The 20,791-nt window shown below is 39.0% G+C and overlaps 1 protein-coding gene across 1 annotated transcript in view; it reads left to right on the top strand.

Annotated features, from left to right (window-relative positions):
- The first annotated feature begins 1,739 nt into the window (after positions 1 to 1,739).
- CDC73 (cell division cycle 73) overlaps positions 1,740 to 20,791 on the top strand; it is a 103,485-nt gene continuing 84,433 nt past the window's right edge. The window contains exons 1-7 of the mRNA XM_068952082.1: positions 1,740 to 1,969; positions 7,459 to 7,564; positions 8,243 to 8,312; positions 9,333 to 9,395; positions 9,486 to 9,538; positions 11,353 to 11,441; positions 13,681 to 13,897. Coding sequence (XP_068808183.1) covers positions 1,839 to 1,969; positions 7,459 to 7,564; positions 8,243 to 8,312; positions 9,333 to 9,395; positions 9,486 to 9,538; positions 11,353 to 11,441; positions 13,681 to 13,897 — 729 coding nt within the window. The 5' untranslated portion in view covers positions 1,740 to 1,838. The remainder of the gene's footprint in view (positions 1,970 to 7,458; positions 7,565 to 8,242; positions 8,313 to 9,332; positions 9,396 to 9,485; positions 9,539 to 11,352; positions 11,442 to 13,680; positions 13,898 to 20,791) is intronic.

Here is a 20,791-nt window from a genome sequence, read left to right on the forward strand (position 1 = left end):
TAATACTTTTTCTACTCTGCAGCTATTTAATACACATGAATATATCATTATATACTTTTTGTATGCACTGTAAAAATGCCTCTGTCAACATACATGCCTTTATTGGCGCTCACAAATAAGAAACTGAAAAACAGGACAATTTATTCAGAAGAGATTGAGAAGAGAAGTAGGTCTAGAAAAGCTGGAAACTTTTAATTGTTCCAAGGCTTTGAATAGAGGTTTTCTAGCCTTATCTCCTCTTATGAAACCAGTAAGTCCTCAAGTATCTAATGCCATGTGAAAATAGTTGTTTATTTGACATCTCTTATCAGTTCCTGTTTCAGTGATACAGTGGTCAACAGTCCCATTATGATCTCCAAAGCAAACTGTGGGAATTTATTTTGCTAATTCCCCTTTAAGTTTGCATTGAAGGTATCCTTAAATGAAAGAAATGAAACAGAATGACAACATTTTCCTGAAACATGAAAATAAATTTCAGACACTCTTGGCAATTGATTATGTACAGCGTCGCTGCAGTGTACTGAACAACAGATGACAGCATGGCTGAAATTGATGTTTTCAGCGTTGCTGTACCATAACAACTTTGTGTCTTGATAAATAAAGTATTACATGTCTAGAAAGTGCATCAGGTGCATTTTTTCTGAGCTAACACAGTTTTAGGTGATGCTATGGGCGTTTTTGGATAAGACATAGAAAAGGATTTTGGACCATTTGAAAACATTTCAAATTCCATTATATTTTTTCATAACTAGTAGCTCTGGTAGTCATTCTGAATCCCATGTGAGAAACTATATTGTTTATTCTTCAGGCTTTTTTGTCTCCTAAATAAACGAATACTATGCTATACCAGTTACAATTGAACATTAGAAGTAATGGTAATTGTATCAATTAACTCTAATGCTCACTTTTTGACTAGTGTAGCATAAAGTTCATTTTGTGACTAGAAAATATATTTGTGTGTTAAATTATTTTGATACAATACGTGAATTGTTATAAAATACTTGCACTATATTCACTTGTACTGTGCTGCTGTGACAAGAACGGTGGTATCACTAACATCTCAGCACAGGAAATTATATAAAACGTCGACTTTTAGTCTATTTTGACAATCCTAATGCATGCTACTTACAAGAAGAAGAATGATGCAAGTTAGCTTTTTTCATATGTAATATCGGATAACATTTTCTGCTAATATTGAAAAGCGTTCAGAAAATTCTGAGCATCAAAGATTAGAATAAGCATGCGAGAGATCTTTCTTCAGGCCTGTATTTCCAGTGCTGGTATTCCGGAGGGTTTGCCAGGTATCTATTTTGCAGGCTCTCCCGAGGAGACGGCAGAAAGCCCCTTCTCGCCTTTCCTGAACCGGTCGCTCTGCTGTCGGAGCCGCAGGGACCTAACGTCACTACGACGAGCAGCCGGGTGGCGGGAAGGGGGGCCGCACAGCGGCTGCTGCGCCACGGCAGCTCACCTGGCTGAAGCACCTCGCACCGAACCGGCTGCTCCCCAACTTCTGTTTTCAGTCCGACCGTCACTGCTGCCGCCCGCACCGGCCTGAACGGCACACGGCCGACACGGCTGACCGCTGGAAACAACCCCTCCACGGGCGCTCAGCCCCCTGAGGGCCGCCCCGCCCCGCCCCGCTCCCGTAAGGGCGGGCCGGCTGGCCCAGGGCGCCCCCTGGAGGCGGTGGCGGCGGCGCTCAGGCGTTCGCCGCGGCCAGCCCGGGCCCTGGCGGCTGGCGGCGGGGTCCTCGCGCGGCTGGCAGTGGGGCCGGGCCGCGGCGGAGCAGCAGCAGGAGCAGCGGCGGCGGCCGGCGGCGGCGGCGGCGCGGGGCGAAGATGGCGGACGTGCTGAGCGTGCTGCGGCAGTACAACACGCAGAAGAAGGAGATTGTGGTGAAGGGCGACGAGGTGATCTTCGGCGAGTTCTCCTGGCCCAAGAACGTCAAGACCAACTATGTCATCTGGGGGTGAGCGCCGGGGCGGCCCGGCCGTCGCCGGGAGGGGCCGGGCCGGGCCGGGCCGGCGGGGAGGAGAAGTTGCCCGAAGTTGGAGGAGCCGGGAGCGGCGCGGGGGGGTGGCGGCCTCGCTGCGGCCTCCCGGCAGGGCCCCGCGGCCCTGCCCGCCCCGCCGGGGGTCTCCGGGCTCGCTCCCTTCGCGGAGGGGTGCGTGGGGCCGCCCGGGAGCCCGCTCTGGCCGGGCGGTCTCGCCGCTGCCTTGGGCAAGGTGCCCGGGGCCCTGCTTGGCGACCTGCGAACCGACGCCCCCCGGGCACGGTGGGGGCCTGTCCCTGGCTCTCCCGCTGTCCCTGCGGCCCGGCGGGGCTGGAAGGTCCCAGCGGTGCCGGGACTTGCAGGCTCTCCTGAGGAGATGAGAGAAAGCTGCTTCTGGAAGTTTGTTTTCTTTTTGTTGGGTTGCTGAAGGTTATGTCTTTACCCCACTAGCTTCACTGGCTGGTTTCTCTTTTCACGAGGCTTGTCGCGTAAAGCCAGCGAGGGCTAAAGCACTCCTCCCTCTGCGGCCACCTGGGAGCTCTGTCAAACCGTGCGGGCGCTTTGTGCTCCTCGCTCAGCCTGCTTCTAGCAGAGGCCTTTTCCTGGGCTTGTCCTAATGCAGTCTGCTTCCTAGCTGTTCTTACTATAATAAACAAATGCTTCTCTTGTTTCAGTGGTAGAATTAGATAAAAGTCTTATTTTTTTAAAGTATTTAAGATTAGTTTTTTTACTTGTTGAGTTTTAGAGTTTCCTATGTATTGTTTACAATGCAAGAGAGTTCTCTTCTTCATTCTCCTTTCCCCTGTATTTAGAAGCCACCAAAGCTTTCTAACTAGAAGGATTTCAGTGAGTCTGTTCTAAACCGAAAGGAAAAGTAATGCCTTTCATTAAATATTACATCTGTTAAAGAGATTACATTATCCTGTGAAGCTTAGAAAAACAGAAGAAGATGTAGATTTTTCAAAACACTCGCAGTTCAGTCTGCGGCCTGGGATTTTTTTTTTTTTCTAAGCTTTCATAATTATGCTAAGACTCTTAGTATTGATTTAATATCCTGAATTTTATTGGGTGGGGAAGAAACCTACCCGTTTGTGTTAATTTTCTAGAAAAATTTTTGCATTTATTTTACTGATTTTATATTGCATGCAGTTTAAAACTATAAATGTGCAGTTTTATTACCTATTTCAAGTTTTCAGAAACTCATTTGAGATATATTTGCGCATCCTGGCTGAGTGAGGGGTGCTGGTATCTAGACTGAAGAGGAAGAAAAGTCTTTGCATAAGTAGATAGGTTTTAAAATTCTTGAAAAGTCTTAAATCTATTTTGTTAAGCAAGTATATTGACAGCTATCATATTTTCTTGCTTGAAGTTTTTCTGCTAAGCAGTAACAAGTAACAGCTAGCTAGACAGGCAAGTTTTGTTGGTACCCTGTAAAAAACAGAGAAACCGATATGCCAACTGAATTTTGCTGCCACCTATGAGAGTTTGAATTAGGCCTGGGCCCAATTAGGCCCGGAATCTTTAACAGAGGACAGAAGACAAAACCTGGAGGGGAAAAAAAAATCTTAATGTTTACCATGAATGTAAAACTGCCTTGAGGAGGGTTTGTGGGTGAGAGGAGAATGCACTGAGGAGAATGGAAGCAGTAGCATTATAATAGTTGTCTATGCCATCATCTGTAGTGATAGATCCATTATAGATTTGTTTTGGATTAAGTTAGCAAATCTTGGCCTAGGCCAGTAGCTTCTGAGCTTTCATGTAGGATCGTTACCAATTTTGTAGGATTGTTACCAATTTGCAGCACTTCTTGTGAACCACCATGCAACTATATCTGTCTAATCTTTAAATTGAAGACATTGCAAAAGTGAGACCAGTTCTGTAAGCCGCGCTCAGTAGCTTTGGGACCGCAGTTTAGGTGCCATTAATTTATGTAATTGCCATGCTTGTGCAGGAACATAGGAGGAACACCTTTAAAAAGCTTTTAAGATTCAAAACCTTTTCTATGCTGGTCACTCGACAGGATCTGAACTATGCTTGCAGTGAGCACTTGTTAACAGCTTCAGCTTTCGTGAAGCAAGGATGATTTCAGTCTTAGGTGTCTACAACATGGTTGCTGTATTTGCATCTCTACTAACAGCCTGGAGAGAGTAATCCAAGTCTGAATAGCAGTGGAGGCATTCTGTCCCTTCTGGAATTAGAAGTAGTTCCCCTAGATATTTAACACTGTTGCTCCTTGAGCAGTGAGGCTGGCAGAAGCCTGCACGGCTGCCAGAAGAGCTGTATTGCCCTGCACGGTCTTCTCACTGTGCTAGCACAAGTGTCAGCCACACAGTGAATCGGTCTGAGGAACTGAGCCAGGTTAAAATTAACCTAGAAAAAGAACCCAAAAATTTATTTTAATCCAGGTTAGTTCCTAGATTTAGTTCACAAAAAATAATTTTATGAACTCCTTTGCTGGTACAAGGAGAAGGCTAGACGGACCAAGATTAGATGTTTTCTTTGTTTTGATCTAGTGGTTGATCTGTAGCCGCTGAAGAAGGATTGTTTGTTTAGTTTTAAAACCAAAGAAAGAAAATCGGTCCAGCAAAGAAACTTACTTGCTTTGTTTACACAGTAGAGGGGTTTGTATGCGTAGAAGTTTTTAAATAGTAAGCAGCTGGTCATGGCTGTTGTAATTTGTATGATAGTCTGCATGTCTAGTCTTGTATTTTTGAAGATTACTGTTTCCCTTCATGGATGAGAGGTAGGCCTTTAGTACCAATATAAAATTTATACTTTGGAATATGAGAGGGGAAAAAAAGCAGTTAAACATGAATAAACTCCCAGTACCCATGGATTGAGGGTGAATGGATGAACTGGAAATAAGTATCTGGCGGTGTAACCAAGCAAGTGAAACTCTCTCTTGCATTACGCGTTTTCTTCATTTTTAAGTTGGAGTTTTATAAGTATTAAGAGTCATATCTCTTAATAAAATGAAAATATACTGAACTTTCAAGGCTGAAACTTCAGGAATCTAGTTTTTATAGGAAATAACTACTGAAATTAGTAGTAGGAGAAGCAAGAGTATTAGTTTTATTTTGCTACTTTGGATGTTTGTAAAATTGAGCAAAGCAAGCTACATTTCAGTCGGCTTGCTTCTAGTTCTTTGTTTATTAAGCAGGTTCTCGCTGTCTGAATCTGCAAAGGTTACAAATTGCTGCTGAAATGTCAGCTTAGACTGTTAAATTTTTCTCCTTGCTCTACAACTCCTTGCCGTCTGACACTTTCCCTGTAATATGCAGTATCTTATGTTATCCTCCTAATAAAACATCATCCTACAACCATAACAAGTGTAGGGACTTCTTGTGCATGTGGTTTAAGTGATGAAGTACCAGATGTGTACTGCTGGGCTTTGGCAATGCCTGTGGCTTTATAATACCCTGTTTTCATATTAATAGGGAACTGTTCAATATTCATTTTCTAAATTATGCCGCTTATTACTACAAAGTGTAAATAAACACTTGAATAGATGAATAGCTGGGCATTTATATAATGTTTAGTGAATAAGATACGCTTCAAAGAAATAATGACTTCCTCTGAAGAAGTGAGACTACCTAAAATGCCTATTTAAAGCAGAAATGTTAAATGCGTCCTGTGACATAGACTTTGCTTTGGAGTGCGTTCAATGTGAAGGAAGCTTTTTTTGCTACTCAATACCCTGAATGTTTTCACCACCTAATCAAAAGTAGCAGTGAACTGGTAAGATGCTCAAAAAATTCCTTGCTGAGGAATCTGGTTTTGTTGATTGTAATTGTTAAGCCAACTTTTGGATAATAGTTTCCTAGCAGTAAAGATACTATGCTTCTTCCCATGTCTGTTATCAACAAAATATAACCGCCCATGTGGAGACTAAGCTGTTGGAAGGAAGGGGCAGTGATAGAGAGATCCTTTATTCTACCAATCTCCCAGTATTTTAGGGCATTTTTCTCTCTGTGAATGAAGGTGTATTTGCTTTCTTAGGCAACATTATGAAAGTAATATTTTCGACCTTTCTTGTGGTAATCAGTTCTGAATAGGTTGTTGGACACTTTCAATATAGTTCATTTTAGTTTTGCTTAGAGGAACAGCAGTGCCATTGTCTCAGCAGTGTGGAGAAAATGGTCTCACACTTCTGTCACGTTTGGTTGGTGGTCCTGTAGCACTTGCGAGTTAAAGAAAGTTATGGTGGAGGAGTATTTTTATGATTTCCTCTTCCTTTCTCCAGTGAGCTTGCCACTTCTGTGTTAGGTGTTTCAATGCTGAGGGTGAGCTGTAAGAAAAGCCACTGAACCTAGAGGGGCAACTCTTTACTGTTCTAATGAAAATTCTTCTTTCTGAAGTTTCACACAGGTTTGGTCAAGCTTCTGTGACAATCATAAATTCTCCAGTTTTGACATGGTTTTCTGGTAGGCCGTCTTCCTCCGGCTTTGAGATGAGCCTGTTGGTTTGAGCTGCCTGGGATGGGGAAGGTGCCCTGTCCTGGCTGGAAGCCTGGTCTGCCAATTGATGTGCTTGTCAATTTCATGGTTGCACCCAGGACTATGAAACTGACAGAAATGTCAATTTCTCAGAGTAGTTGAAGTATTTAGGGAGCGCTTCTTGTTTTGGCGCTCCTGAGAGGCATTGCCTCCCCAGCAAAATCTTCTAGTAGCAGTATAAGGGGGATGGTGGGGAGGAGAGGGGAGTAGTTAAGTTTGATGCATATGGAGCAAACTTGAACTAGGATTTTTGTTTAGGATGTTTTTTTTAAGTTGCTGTTATGCAGCACAGATTCCTTTTTAGACTTAAATGGTACCTCTTTTCAAACAAGCCTTTTTGAAGCTGAGATTGAACTTGATGCTACTGCATCGCTAAGAAGTGATCTGACTTCAGTCTGTTGTTGCAGTTTTGTAGTCTGTTTTACTGATTTAGGGTGAAGTTAGTTTACAGTCACTCTTTGTCTCTTGCATCATTTTGAACCTTGTGCCCTGTAAAGTTCACTGAATTTGTATATCCTGAGTTCTTTACTGTGGTATCATTAGTGGTGCAAACTGTGTCCCATTATATCTGAAGAACATGCAATGCTATTTTTTTTCCATTTGCAGTTGAAATACATTCCTCTGCCTAGCTGAAATAAGAATGAATGTTTGAGATGTAATAGAATATGTCCTTTTGCGTTTCCATTTCTTTCCTGTTACGTTATACACCCACGCTGGCTCTTATTTCTGATTATGCTGTCCAGTTTTTTAATTTAGTTGGTGTAGAGGCTATAAGAACAAACAGTCAATACTTGTATTGGATAGCACAGTTGCTAATTCACTGGTTTGGCAGTAGCCTGATTATCATATTGGTGCCTGCTTTTTGAACTGTTATCCACAAGGAAGTGAGGATTTCACCAAATGAACATGTGTGGGTGAGGCAGAGATGTGGGGGTTAAATGTTAAAATCTTTGTTCCTTGATGTTACAGGACGGGGAAAGAGGGTCAGCCCAGGGAATACTACACTTTGGATTCTATCTTGTTCCTGCTCAATAATGTGCACCTTTCACATCCTGTTTATGTCCGTCGTGCTGCAGTAAGTAGACCATATGGTATTTTATTTTTCGTTTGTGATGAGTGAGGCGAGCATAGTTATTATCAGGAAATTGTGGTAGCCTTTAAGTGTCTGAATTTGGCTGGGGAAAGGGAAAAAGATACACAATGAAGTGTGTGTATGTGTATATGCATGTGTTGTGTGCATGTGCTCGTGTGTGTATACACATGTTAAAAATACAGTACTTTTTTGCAAGTTTGAGTGAGGTGAGCATAATTATTGTCAGGAAACGATGGTAGCATTTAACTGTCTGAATTTGGCTGAGGAGACAGAAAAAGATATACGATAAAGTGTGTATGTATTTGTGTGCATATGCTCACGTGTGTATGCATGTGTTAAAATACACTACTACTTATTTGCAAGTTTGAAATGAAGGAAGAAAAAGGCTGTCCTCCCTTTTAGTTTTATAGCAGACAGCATTTTTTTTGTTGTTTTGTATAGTTGAACATACACACACAGAAGCATGCAGGCTCTGAATGTAAACACTCTCTATGAAGTAATTGTATTTTTAAGCTGAGTAGCTATGGTTGCTTGGGAGGAAGGACACCTGTGTTCCTGTCTTGGTGTGAATGAATGGTTTTCAGTAAAAGTGAAACATCTTCAGCACGGGACACTGAGGAACTAACAGCCTAACATCAAATCTGCTTGCTGTCTTTTCAGACTGAAAACATTCCTGTGGTAAGAAGACCTGATAGAAAAGACCTGCTAGCGTACCTAAATGGGGAAACATGTGAGTAATGTTTTCTATTAACTTAAATGCGTAGTGCTTTTCATTGCTTCATATTTATGGGACATAGGAGGGTGGAGGAGGGGAAGAACAGTAAACAACAGTCACCTTGCAGCTTGACTGAACATATTGGGACTGCTCAAATGAAGCTAAGTTTTCTTTTATTTTTTAATTTTGTTCGCAACTTAACTGTTTTTATAGCACTTGGATAGGAGCTGCATTCCTATAGGCAGCTTTAGAACTGAACTGCTTATTTATTATTTATTAACATTTTGGGATTAATATAATCATGTGTTAGGATGCTCAGTGGGTTTTTTTTTGTTGTTTTTTTTTTACTTCCCTACAGATTGTGGGAAACTTTATCAATAAAACATTGATTTAGATACAGTAAGCATGTGTGACAAATTCTTCAGTGAAACAGAACATGTCAAATCGCTGCTTTTTCAGTATAGCAGTTTTTCCTGGTATTCTGTCATCTTAAAATAGAGAAAAGAGGTTTATCTGTGACCAGAGAAAGATAAATATAGCATACTGTTTTAAGTTGCTATGTTGTGTAGTTTTTCGTAGAATGTTTTAAAGTATGTTGGAATTTGAGATCATCTATAATAGGAGCAGTAAGCTGTTTTTATATTTTCAAGGGACCTCAGGTTGTCTTTCTTCCAAAAACTGGATGAACTAGTAGATCTTAATTCCAGATTGTAGATTATCTTTGTCGCTCTATTACCTTTTATGTGCTGTATACAGATCATAGAATCATTGACAAATTTGTTGGAAGGGACCACAGGAGGTCATCTGGTTCAAACCCCTTCTCAAAGCAGGGTCGAATGACCCAGAGCAGCCTGATCTAACGTCATACTAAGTTCTGAATATCTCCTCGTCCAATGTTTGACCAGCCTTGCTAAGAATTTTGTTTTCAAATACCTAGTTGGAATTTCCCTTGCTGTGGTCTACCTGCTGTCATTTATCCTTCTATACTTAAATAAAACTTTTTGTACTTAAATGAAATGTTGTGTTTGATTACAGCAACCTCATCAAGTATAGACAGAAGTGCTCCCCTTGAAATTGGTCTTCAGCGATCCACTCAAGGTACAGTTTAACTGAAAAAATAACCTTAAAGTATGTTTTATGAAAGCGTACTACAATCTTGTATTTTTAACCTCCTTTTTTTTCTTGTAGTTAAAAGAGCAGCAGATGAAATATTAGCAGAAGCAAAGAAACCAAGAATAGAGGTAATGACAGTAACTGTCATCAATACAAATTTTGGGTGGAGGGAATTGTATTATTTATCTGTTTTTGTAGCAGTTCAGCTTGGCTATCTATCCTCTAGGTGCACACATTATATCTGTTAGTGTGTACATGAACTGGAAAGAGTCTGAATTTAAGAATTTCATCCTCTGTTTTAAACTTGAGCATCTTAGTTGCTCGAAATTCTAACATGTTAAGTGTATGTCCTAATAGGAAAGGGAAAGCTTGGCCACATATGTCTGTAAGTACTTGTAAGTCAGGCTACGCTTGTGTACTACATATCATCTAGTTAGAAATCTGTCCATTAAGAACTGTGTGATTGGAATCTAAGTGTGATTTCATGACTGATTACTGTTATTTGCCATTCGTGACTTGGCATTGTAAACGAAATATTAGTCTTATCTCTGTCAGTGGATATGTCTCATTTATTTTACCAGTTACTTTAGTTTTTTTTGTAGTAGTATAAGAAACTATTGTCTTTGTGATTACTATTATCTGGTGCAGTGTCTTAGATAATTAGTTTCACAGTGTATTTGCACAAATATCTCTTAATAAAAGCAATGTGTCTTCTTGTTACACACGTTATTACTTAACTACAGCTATTTAAAAAAAAAAAAAAGACTTAATGCTTTTTTTCCTCTTTTTTTAAACTGTGTTCATCCAGTTAAGTCTCTTCTGTCACTTATTATAAATCTGTCTGTATACGTTTTTAGGGTAGTGAGGATTTGATCTTAGAAGAGGAGTTATTGAAAATACAGAAATTCTTTTTCCCATTGTTTATGCTAAGATGCAAGTGCGTAAGAACCATAAGAACTGTACATTCTTAATGGTACATGAGTGGGTGATTGCTATGAGATGACCTATTGATGATCTTAATTTCTCCATTACCCTCTATGCTTGTTATGCTAATATGTTTTGAAACTGCAGTTCTCCAACATCATGATTTGGAAAATCAAGAATTCTATGTGTGGTCATAATGTAATTATTATAATCTTTTGTTTCTTTACTGCTCTGCCAGCTCAGAGTCCCTATTTTTATAACCTGTCCAAAGATGATCTTATTGTAGAGATCTCAAGTCTCTCATGATGCATGAGCATGACTGGTTTTGCTGTGCTTCAGCCTCTTCAGAGAGCTTTTCAGCAATAAGAAAAACTTGATGCTGATTTAAATTTTGCTGAGGAGCAAAACAGATTGATCACAAGTCATCCCAGCACTAGGAAGCTGAAACGATGGCATAAAATCACGTCTTTCTCTACTGCTTTCTCTACTTACGTGTCTCAAACGCAGCTTGGGTAACCAGAGGCTTCCTTACTTGTGATTGCTTTTTAGGTACATTGGGGATGTCATTTGTGAAAGTTTTGCATTAAGATGTAACAGTTCTAAGCAATTCTTTTATTTAAAAAAATCCTTGATTAAATATCTAGGCAAGTGTGAGTGTCAGATAAGTTTACCTTAAATAGATGTATTGGTGTATGTAATTTTCCACAGAAATACATGCTTTAGTTGCCAACTTAGTCCTCTGGCTGTCTTTCTATTCTTTTGAATTGTTGTCTGAACAAGGCTTTTTAGAAGAGAATGGTAGTTTCCTTTTTATTATTCTAATTATACGTTGTGGTTCTTAGGAGGAAATTTCCAATAGCTGCACAGTTAACACTAGTGCATAGTTACAAAAATGCTTGGAAATAAAGACAGTCCTTGCTTATCCAAAAATTTAAACTCTGAATAGCCTTAATTCTGGTTTTATTTATTTTATTAAAAAGAGAATACTCAACAAATTAAACAGTACTGTTACTGCTAGGATGAAGAGTGTGTGCGTCTTGACAAGGAGCGGTTGGCAGCTCGATTGGAAGGACATAAAGAAGGTATCGTGCAAACCGAGCAGATCAGGTAGGAATACTTCTTTTTCCTATAGATAATACTTAAAGGGCTTGTAACAATTCTATTCAGGACGCCCGTTCTTATTTCTGTCGAGCAGCTCTCAGTAAAAGTGTCCCTCCCTAAGGTACTAGTACCAGTAGCTCTTGAAGAGGCAGTATTTTGTGCGACTGGTCAAACTACTGTTCCTGAGTGGAAGTTCAGAGCTCATAACATGGGATTATCTGTTTATCTTCAGAAGTGAGCAGACAGTTGTCTTTTTTTCCCCCTAATCTGCCATTTCTGCTTTCTTCTGCTATGGTGTTTGAGCAGTCCAATACAATGAGCAGAACTGCAAAGGGAAGCTGGTGATCTTGTGCTGTATTTCAAAGAAAAAAATCATGTCTTGACGAATTTGTCTTGTGTACAAAAGGGGGAAAACACTGTAAAAGCAGATTCAAGGATGATAGGACCTCTGTTTGATGCCTGCTCTCAGGAGCATGCATAGCTGAGGTTCTTGCTGAGCTTCTGAAGAGACAATAGGCTATTAGAAGATAACGTACAGTTATTGCCATAAGCAGTAATTAATATTTCAAGTGCTTCAAACTGGTCTCCTTTCCTTTTCCATTGTACTCATCTAGAATTCTGTAGAAAATGGCAACAGTCTTTTGGATCCTGTCTTCCTAAAGTCAGGCAGAGAAGTGAAATCCTAGCAAAACCTTGTTGATGCTAAGAATTTTAGGCTCAGTGGGTGCTTAGTAGGATACCAGATAGTTTATTGTCAGATACGTAAGTTCAGAAGTCTAAGATGAAGTTAGTTGCTTAACTCCCATTGTATTTCAACTCTCAGAACGTAAAATAGGAGTTGTACTTCTTGCAGTTAAGGTATATGAGTATGGATTAACTTTCTACTTTGTCTGTGTTGAATTTTGCGGATAACTAGTTTCTCAAGAATGCAGTTGGTCTATCAAGTGAAATTACCTGTGTACAAGAAATTCATGTTATAAATCCTTGTCTGTCCCTATATCAGGATTAAATTTATCAGTTAACTTTGTAGCAATTAATGTTGCCACGTTTTTATAGAATGCATAATTACACCTAAGCACGTGAAAAATTTATCTTTTGATTATCATCTTCCTGTCTGTCTCCTGTGTAGATGTATTTAAAAGCAAACTACAGAAAAAAAGAGATCTGATTGCCACACCTGACTAAAAATCAGAAGTATAACAATCTGTTCATTGTTATGTGTAAACTACTTTAATAATTTGAATGCTGGTTTGCAGCATCACTTTGGTTTTTTTGGAGTACCAGACAATGTGGCAGTGAGGATTACTGAATATAATTACTTTGTATTCTGTATTTATTGGGTTTTAGTACAGGATGTAAAAGACTACCTTTTAAAAGTGCAGAAAACATGGGCGCTGAGGTTGAGGTGTATGGATGTTGCTTTTGTTACTATATGTTTAGCAGCAACAAAAAGTTCCTTTTCCAGTAGATTAGCTGCAGAAATAGAGTGCTTCATAACCAGTGCTTGTTATATTAATTTTTCAAGGTGATCTCAAAAAAATCACGTAAAGCTGGATTAGATATGTGCAGTTATGTATGTCCAGTTCAGTCCTTTTTATTCTTCAGCTCACCTGGAAAACAGTAGGGTTCACTGGCAATCAAATTCTGCTGTGTGTACAATTAAAAGCAAATGCAAGTAAAGATATTGCAGTCTTGGACTGAGCCAACCACCTCAAATACAGCTTGATGAGGACAAAGTTACTACCATCTGTTGTTTGTTTGGCCTATATGCTCCGTTCTGGTAACACCAATCTTCCGAGTGGCCAAGTCCACATTGCAGAACTTCAGTGAGAAATTAGACTAATGTTTTGCATGCCTCGCAGCAACCAGAGTTTCATTGACCGGACACAAAGTGGTAATCCACTGTCAATAACAGAGAGCTCAAATTCAATTCACATTGTAAATGGAAGAATCCATCTTGGTGCTTTAAATTTGTAGTCTTCACTGCTGCTGTCTTCACAGCAGGGATTTTTTTTAAGTGCTGTATGGGGTCTTGTTACAGACCTGTATGGAGTCTTCTCTCAGAAAAATGGTTCTAATGTCCAAGTAATGTCAACTTATATGTAATTTTGAAGTAGATGTAAGGTGATTATGTTGTGATTTATGGTATAGTCATAAACTTTAAGCAGAAGGACCTGCACTGATTTTTTTCAGGAGAATCTCTTGTGCTATTATTCAGTCTCTTCTGCTATTTTTACTCATTTAGGTCCTTATCTGAAGCGATGTCTGTGGAAAAAATTGCTGCTATCAAAGCAAAAATCATGGCAAAGAAAAGATCTACTATCAAAACTGATCTGGATGATGACATAACCGCTCTTAAACAGCGAAGTTTTGTTGATGCTGAGGTGGATGTAACCAGAGATATCGTCAGCAGGGAGAGAGTGTGGAGGACAAGAACTACAATCTTGCAAAGCACAGGCAAGGTAATGTGCTAGTTATGAAATTATTTTTATGAAGCGAATAACAAACTATCTTCTTTTCTCATTTCTGTATCTCTAGCCTGGTAACTACAGACAGTTGGCGGGATTATGCTTGGGGTACTAGGTAAAGATAAGCTGAAAGCTTGTAGGCACAGTGACAAAAGAGTTGGTTCTTAGCTTGTTGCTGTATGCCTAAAATGCTTACTTCAGCCATTTAAAAGATATCAGATAATCACTTAATTCCTCTCAAACAAAGCTAGCTTAGCAGTTGGGAAGGCTATATGAAATAAATACCTCTAGGTTTAAAACAGACAGAAAAATCAGTGAAAAGAAGGGGATATAACAGGAGAAGTAGCAACAGGCAAGCACTGGAGAAAAGTCCTACAGTTACTAAGCTGTAGGAAACACTGAAGTAGGGAGAGAAAATGAATACAACTGGCAAGTGTTAGCCTAATGAAGCTTTTCTGTTTTTCTTCCTTCATGCTCCTTTTAATTCACGTCTTCAACTCTAGACTTGGTTATGTGCTATCCAGAACGTGGTTACAAGCACAAATGATGGCTTGCTTTCTTGAGTTCAGTTAGGCTTTTCCTATATTGTAGAGATATGTGGAACTAAATTTGTTAAGCAGTAAATATTTCTAATTTCTAATAGATTACAAATGTCCGTTTTCCAGAGTTTATTGTCAAATTGTGCCCTTTGCCTTTACTTCTTCTGTAAGTAGTACCACAGGAAAATGATGTTTGGAAGTAAATGAATTCCTAGTTTTTCCTTGTTGTATTTTTAGCAGTAGTTTACATAGCAGTCATTTTCACAACGTAGTCTTGTAGCTTTAGTGATGAAGTAAACATTCCTGAATTACAAAATTATTACTAGGGATGTGGCACCTATCTTTCTCTGCATGCAAAAGGAGAGCAACTGTTGTTGCTTTGAGTCCAAGAGGTTTGTAATGATCTGACTGCTAAACAGTTGATGATAATTGGTAAAAACCTTGAATGTCTTTATCATATGAAATGTTTATATTGTAGGAATCTGGGCGGCTTTTTTCTCCTGTAGTGAATCATTGATGGCATTCGTATGTCCACATGTCTCTAAGGGAGTCTTGCAAAGCCGGTAGGGAAAGAGTTTAATATTCTGTCCTGGGTTATCTTTGTAATAATCATGAGATGATCTAGTGTTTTAGGCAAAATCTAATGCGAGCCTCTTCAAGTAAACGGGAGAGAGGCGGAAGACAGGACATCAAGTTTGTTCTTGGACTCTAGCATGCAGTTACTTTGCCTGCTGCATTCCCCAGACTAGTCATAGTAGTGAGTATTTCTGTTCACACAGGAACTGTGGGAGCATCCATAATAGCATGCACAGGAATCATCAAATTTTAGTATTTCTGTTTTTGTATAAGAAACACTTGGCGTGTGGGGAAAAGATTCAGAAAAGCCTTTGTGAAGAGCCCACAGAAGCTGTTTGGAAACTCACATTTATTCTCTCGGGCAGATCACTTGCTTGCTTGCTTCTTGTCTCGTTTGAAGAACTTCAATCAAGGAAGCATGACATCCTTCGGCAAAAGCCGTTTTGACTTTTCTGTATGATGCTTGACTTGCTGATGCGCTTGCTAATTCTTTTTAGTTCTGCCTGGTGTGGATTTATCTGGAGTCTCTTGAATCCTCCTGGCATATGTTTAAAGACAATGTTGACTTCAGCAGTAAGTTGCATACCATGCAGTGTGTGACTGCTTCACGTCTGAGGCAGTCCTTTAGGACCACTGGGTGAATGGTGACAAACTGTGAGCACCCCCCCCCCCCAAATTGCTTCAGTCTCAGAGAGCTCCTCAAGCCCTCCGCTGCATAGAGAAAAGCCTCTGTGTGTGAACTTAACCAGACTTCTCTGTAGTAAACCCTCCTGCAAAAGGAAAACGCTAGGAAGGCCCCAGGACAAAAACCAGCAGCCTCACCAGCTTTCTGGCAGTTTTCCTCTCTTTCTGATGTATTTGGAAAGAGTACCAACTCCTTCAGTAAGATGATCCTCAGAATTCTGTTTAGCTGGCAGTGATCTAACTTTACATTTATGGAGTACTTACTATTTCTCTGTTTGGATACATTTTACAATTCTGAAGTTGGCTTTTTTCTTTGAATAGCCTTCTCTGCTTTATATAGCTGCCAAGATTGTGTTTTTGTTTTTGTTTTTTTTTAAGTCTTCACATTATCTGCCATTCTTTTTCAGATCTTTAGAAGTTTTCATGGTGCTTGCATTCTGCCCTTTTCAATGCTGCTTTTAATTTTCTTTTGATAAGCATCTTCATTGTTACATAGTTGCCCTTACTGAAGTTAAACAGTGGTGGATTTTTTCTGCAGCAGAGGGGGAAAAAAACCCACATGCAAAGTGTTGAATTTGAGTGCATTGATATTGTTGTTACAAAGTATTCAGGAGCTACATCTCAAAGTAGGTCCTAAGGAGTAAGAGATGCTTTTCCTTTTATGGCTTTTCTGGCCAGTTACTCCAAGAAGCAATTGCTTATGATAGCTAAATAATTAGTCTCCGCATCACTTCCCTTCTTGACTCTTACCCAGTCCTCAAGGTAACTGTAGTCTCTCACTGTTACCGTATTGTCGTCTTTGGAAATCTCTCTGAAATCTGTTTCTGTCCCTGTTAAGATTCGGTGGTTGGCAGTATAGCCCTAATACTTCAAGGATTTGGTATAGATTGCCATTCATTGTATTTACCTTCTTTGACTCTAAGCCTTCTGTAATGCATAGCTCAGCTCCTTTATCTGCATGACCCCCTCTACTACTCTTATATAGCTTGTACTCAGACATTGCAGTAATCCTTGGATATCTTTTTACTGGATTTCTGAGATCCCTATTGTTTTTAAAACCAGGCGTTTCAAAACCAGGTACCCATCCTTTTTGTTCTAAAATTTCTAGAACTAGTTTTTTTGTTGAGGCATTTTTCATAGTTTTCTATCTGATTGTTATGCATTTCTACCTTCTTTTGAAAATAGTGTCTGATTTAATCCCTAGTGAGTGAGTCATGCTGCACTATCTGTTTTAAGCATCTGTTGTCCTTCCCTAAGTAATCTTTAATGTAATCGTCTAGATTTTATGAATAAAGTGACATTTTTATATAATTGCTTTTCGCATCCAAATTCCATTTGTTTAGTCTAAGATTTCCCTTCCTATTGTAGTAGCTTCATTGTTTAGAAGTGATTTTAATTTCAGATTTGAGTAAAGGCGTGCAACATTGCTGTTTTGGTGAGTCAGTTGATAGTCTAGCCCGTTTATAATGTAGTCAGACTTCAAAATCTGTAGACGTGCTTAATACTAGAGCTGGTTCTGAATTCCCTTACCATTCTGTATTTTAACAGGCACAGTTGTTGGGGGCTTTAAGAAATTCATCTCTTATTTGACCACACTCTTCACACAGTCCAATTCACATGTTGATTTCCCAAATAAAAACAAAAATCAGGGTAAGGAAATCGCTGTCTTCAGACTTAATACAGCTGTAGATGCTGGAGAAGGAAGTAGTACAGGTATAGCAAGCAGAGTTTAGAGAAGAAAAAATGGAAATTACTTAGTATGTAAGTTGATATTTGGACAAGGCGTCTTGCTGCTGTACATGGCTCATTTTTCTGGTAGCCTTATTCTATATTTCATAAGCAAGCAGGTAATGAACAGTTAGTAGTTTAAGATGTTTATGTACACTCTGTTGGAAACGCATGAATGCGTTCTTGATATTGTAGTCATGCCATTGACTATGAAACGTCTTTCTAGAGTACAGTTTAAGTATGTCTTGTAAGATCTTATATATTTTAAATCAGTCTGAGCTGAAATGTCGTCTGGTGACGATATGTCAGAATTGACATTTACATTTATGAAACTGCAAATCTTAAGGGAGAATACTAGCAAAGACTTCTTCTGTAACTTCTTTATTGCAAGAACTTTTCTATATTGAAGTGGATATGTTCTCAGCTGAAGATTGAACCTATACATAGAATATTTACCATCAGAAGTGTTTAGTATATCGGAAGTGTTTAGTTCATCAGAGTATTAAATTTTGAATTGTTGCCTTGCAAGGATTTCCCTTCCTGACTATATGCATGTTTTAAAATAAATATCTGACCATTTCATAAATCAAACCATTGAATATTGAGGAAGAACCTTTATTTTGTGTTTAAACTGCAATTGATTTCTTCATTTCAGCTGTTTCCCTCTACCTTTCCATCTATCCATGGATGGAGTCGTCTTTTTTATAATCTCTCGTAGCAGGTTTCAGTAATCCTTTCTGGAGCGAGAACTTTTTTGTTCCTTCCCTGCTATAAATGTGCTCATAGCACTTGAATTCATCCTACAGGAACATGTGAAAGTAGTCTGAGTAGGAGTTTCAGCATTCATAGGAATATTTGCCAAAAGTCTTTTTGTCTCGGGGATTTCTGATGTACTCGGATTAAAAGCTCATCTTCCTGCATGCTCAGGAATATTTCTCAGATAAGCAGTGTGGTAACAGAAGAGACTGAGTTAGACATCTTTTATTTGTATGTGGAGAAATCTAGAACTGGAAACTTGGAAATGTTTATGACTCTTGAAAACTGCGCAGTGTTCTCATGGTATATTGTGTATCGAGCTTTTCTGATGCTTTTCTGAAATGTCTTTCATCTTTTTCTTTCTAGGGATTGTTGCTAAAACTTTTAACTAAATTTCAGGAAGCACTCATATGATGATTTCTTTGCAGGTGCAGGTATATCAGAATTAAATTTTCTTGAGTGAACTCTAACCCTATGTACAGGAGAAAAAGCATAATCCATGCGATCCAGCCTGTGGCAAGGCTGAAGAGTTACACCCCGCAACCTTTCCAGGTTGTTTCAGCTAATGAGCTGGAACAATCGCTGTGTGTGCTTTACATGTGTGAGTACAAAGACACACGTGTATGTGTCTGGGTATGTGCAGCAACTGCATGGGAGTTGTTCAGCTGCAGGATGTGTGGATCTCTTGGCCTCTTTTAAGGCATCTCCAAATCTGTTCTCTGCTGGCCTCCCTGAGCTTTTTGCAAGTCTTTCTAAGGTACAGCAAGGCACTAGGAGTTTTGAGTGACCCATAAGGTATCTTAAATTATTGTATGCCTGGACGTGTACCAGGAAGAAGATTGTTCATTTGGATCTATACAATAGATAATTGCTGGTATTTTATTATACTTACCTGTTCTAAATTGCCATTGTTGCCTGTAGGGAAATTTGCCCTTGTAAGGGGCTGAGCGAGAGCGCATCAGAGTAGAACCACAGAAATTAGATGTGGGAAATGTGAATTTGAGGTAAAAAAGAATTTGTAATGGAATTAGCTTTGTATAAGATTGAAGAATGATCAAATATGGGCTCCTTGTTCAGCTAACGCAATATTTATTTTAGTGTGTTACAGCTTGTTTCAGGATCACAGTTTTATCAAACTCATCCCTGTAGCTTAGTTTCATAACGCTTGAATTGTAAAAGGCTTATTTTTGTCAATATAAGATTGTTTCTTCATGTCCATATTACTTATTTGCTAGGTCTAGGTTGAAGCAAGTGTCTCATTTATTACTTCTTGATGCTTCCCTTCTGCAGACTGTCACGTTTGATTCTGTCTCAATCTGCGTAGTTAATCTTTTTCTTGAAATTTACTGTCCATGAAAATTAAGAGAGCATCCCAAGCTATAAGTTTTTAGGATTTCAAAAAAAGATTTCTTCTTTCATCTTTTCCCTTCTAATGAAGTAAGCCTGAGTGAAATAAAATGTTTATGTTCTGCCTTGCTCCTGGTATTTCTATATTCTCTTCAGAAGTACTTAGGTTAGGCTATGCAGCTGATATTTTTCTTAAACTTTATTTTGAAAGCTTAGGAATCTTCTTCTGTATTATAAAAAAAAATAGTGAACAACTCTTGTGGGGGAACCCTTCACTTTTCAGATGTAATATCTTGTTATTGTGGTTGTGTCATAATGTTCTATCTATCTATACTCATCTTTGGAAAAGAAGGTTGATATCCTGTGTATTGTGAAAAGGATGTTATGACAGAGGGATTTGGACTCGGACCTAACCTCACTGTTAGAGAACCTGACTGTGTGTTGTATGTATTAAATTCCATAATCTTGAAAATTCTTTTCTGCTTCTGGAAACCTTGCTTGTGCGCGTGGTGAGGAGAAGCTCAGAACTGAGTAAGATGATTGAAGTGATTACAGCTGACCTAGTTAGAGCGATTACTGCTTTCCCAGTATGTGGCCTTTACTGTGGATGTAACACACAATTGCAGACTTACCTAGTACAATGTCTTACTCTAAACTCCTTCAGACCGTTATTCCTCTATGGTTTTCTTTATTCCTGACATAGGTATTAAATTGCAGTACTCTCTGTTTTTTCCAAATGAATCCCATCTTTATGGTGGTCAATGTTTCTAATTGTGTTATGCCCTTTGTGTTATTTCCTGAAAAATATTACTACCACGGTTAGTGTTTACATACTTTATTTTTGAAAAGTTAAGGTCTTTTATTCATACCCATTTTAACAATAATGTATTTAAAATAAAAACTGCGAGAAAGCTTCTCTGAAGTTGCTTTCAGTTCTTATTTTTGTTCTGACATCTTCTGAGCCTTCTTGTCAGTGAAGTCATCTCTAAGGGGATTACAGCTTAGTTATAATTACAATTTCAGTGTTTTTAATATGTTTTTGTAAGTGGGAAAGATTTCACTTGATGTTTATAGCAAGATTGATATAGTATTTTAAACTAATCACTGACAGCTAAAAGCTCTGAGAGAAAATTTTGGAAGTTTCAAAGAAAGTTTTTGATTAAAAAAGCAATTTTATATATGGACTATAGATGGCAGAATTGTTCTATGTTTCTGAAATTCACAATAATGGTGAATTTACTAGCCAGACTGAAATGAG

The sequence above is a fragment of the Struthio camelus genome, chromosome 8 (genome assembly GCF_040807025.1).
Source record: "Struthio camelus isolate bStrCam1 chromosome 8, bStrCam1.hap1, whole genome shotgun sequence".
NCBI classification, from domain to species: Eukaryota; Metazoa; Chordata; class Aves; order Struthioniformes; family Struthionidae; genus Struthio; species Struthio camelus.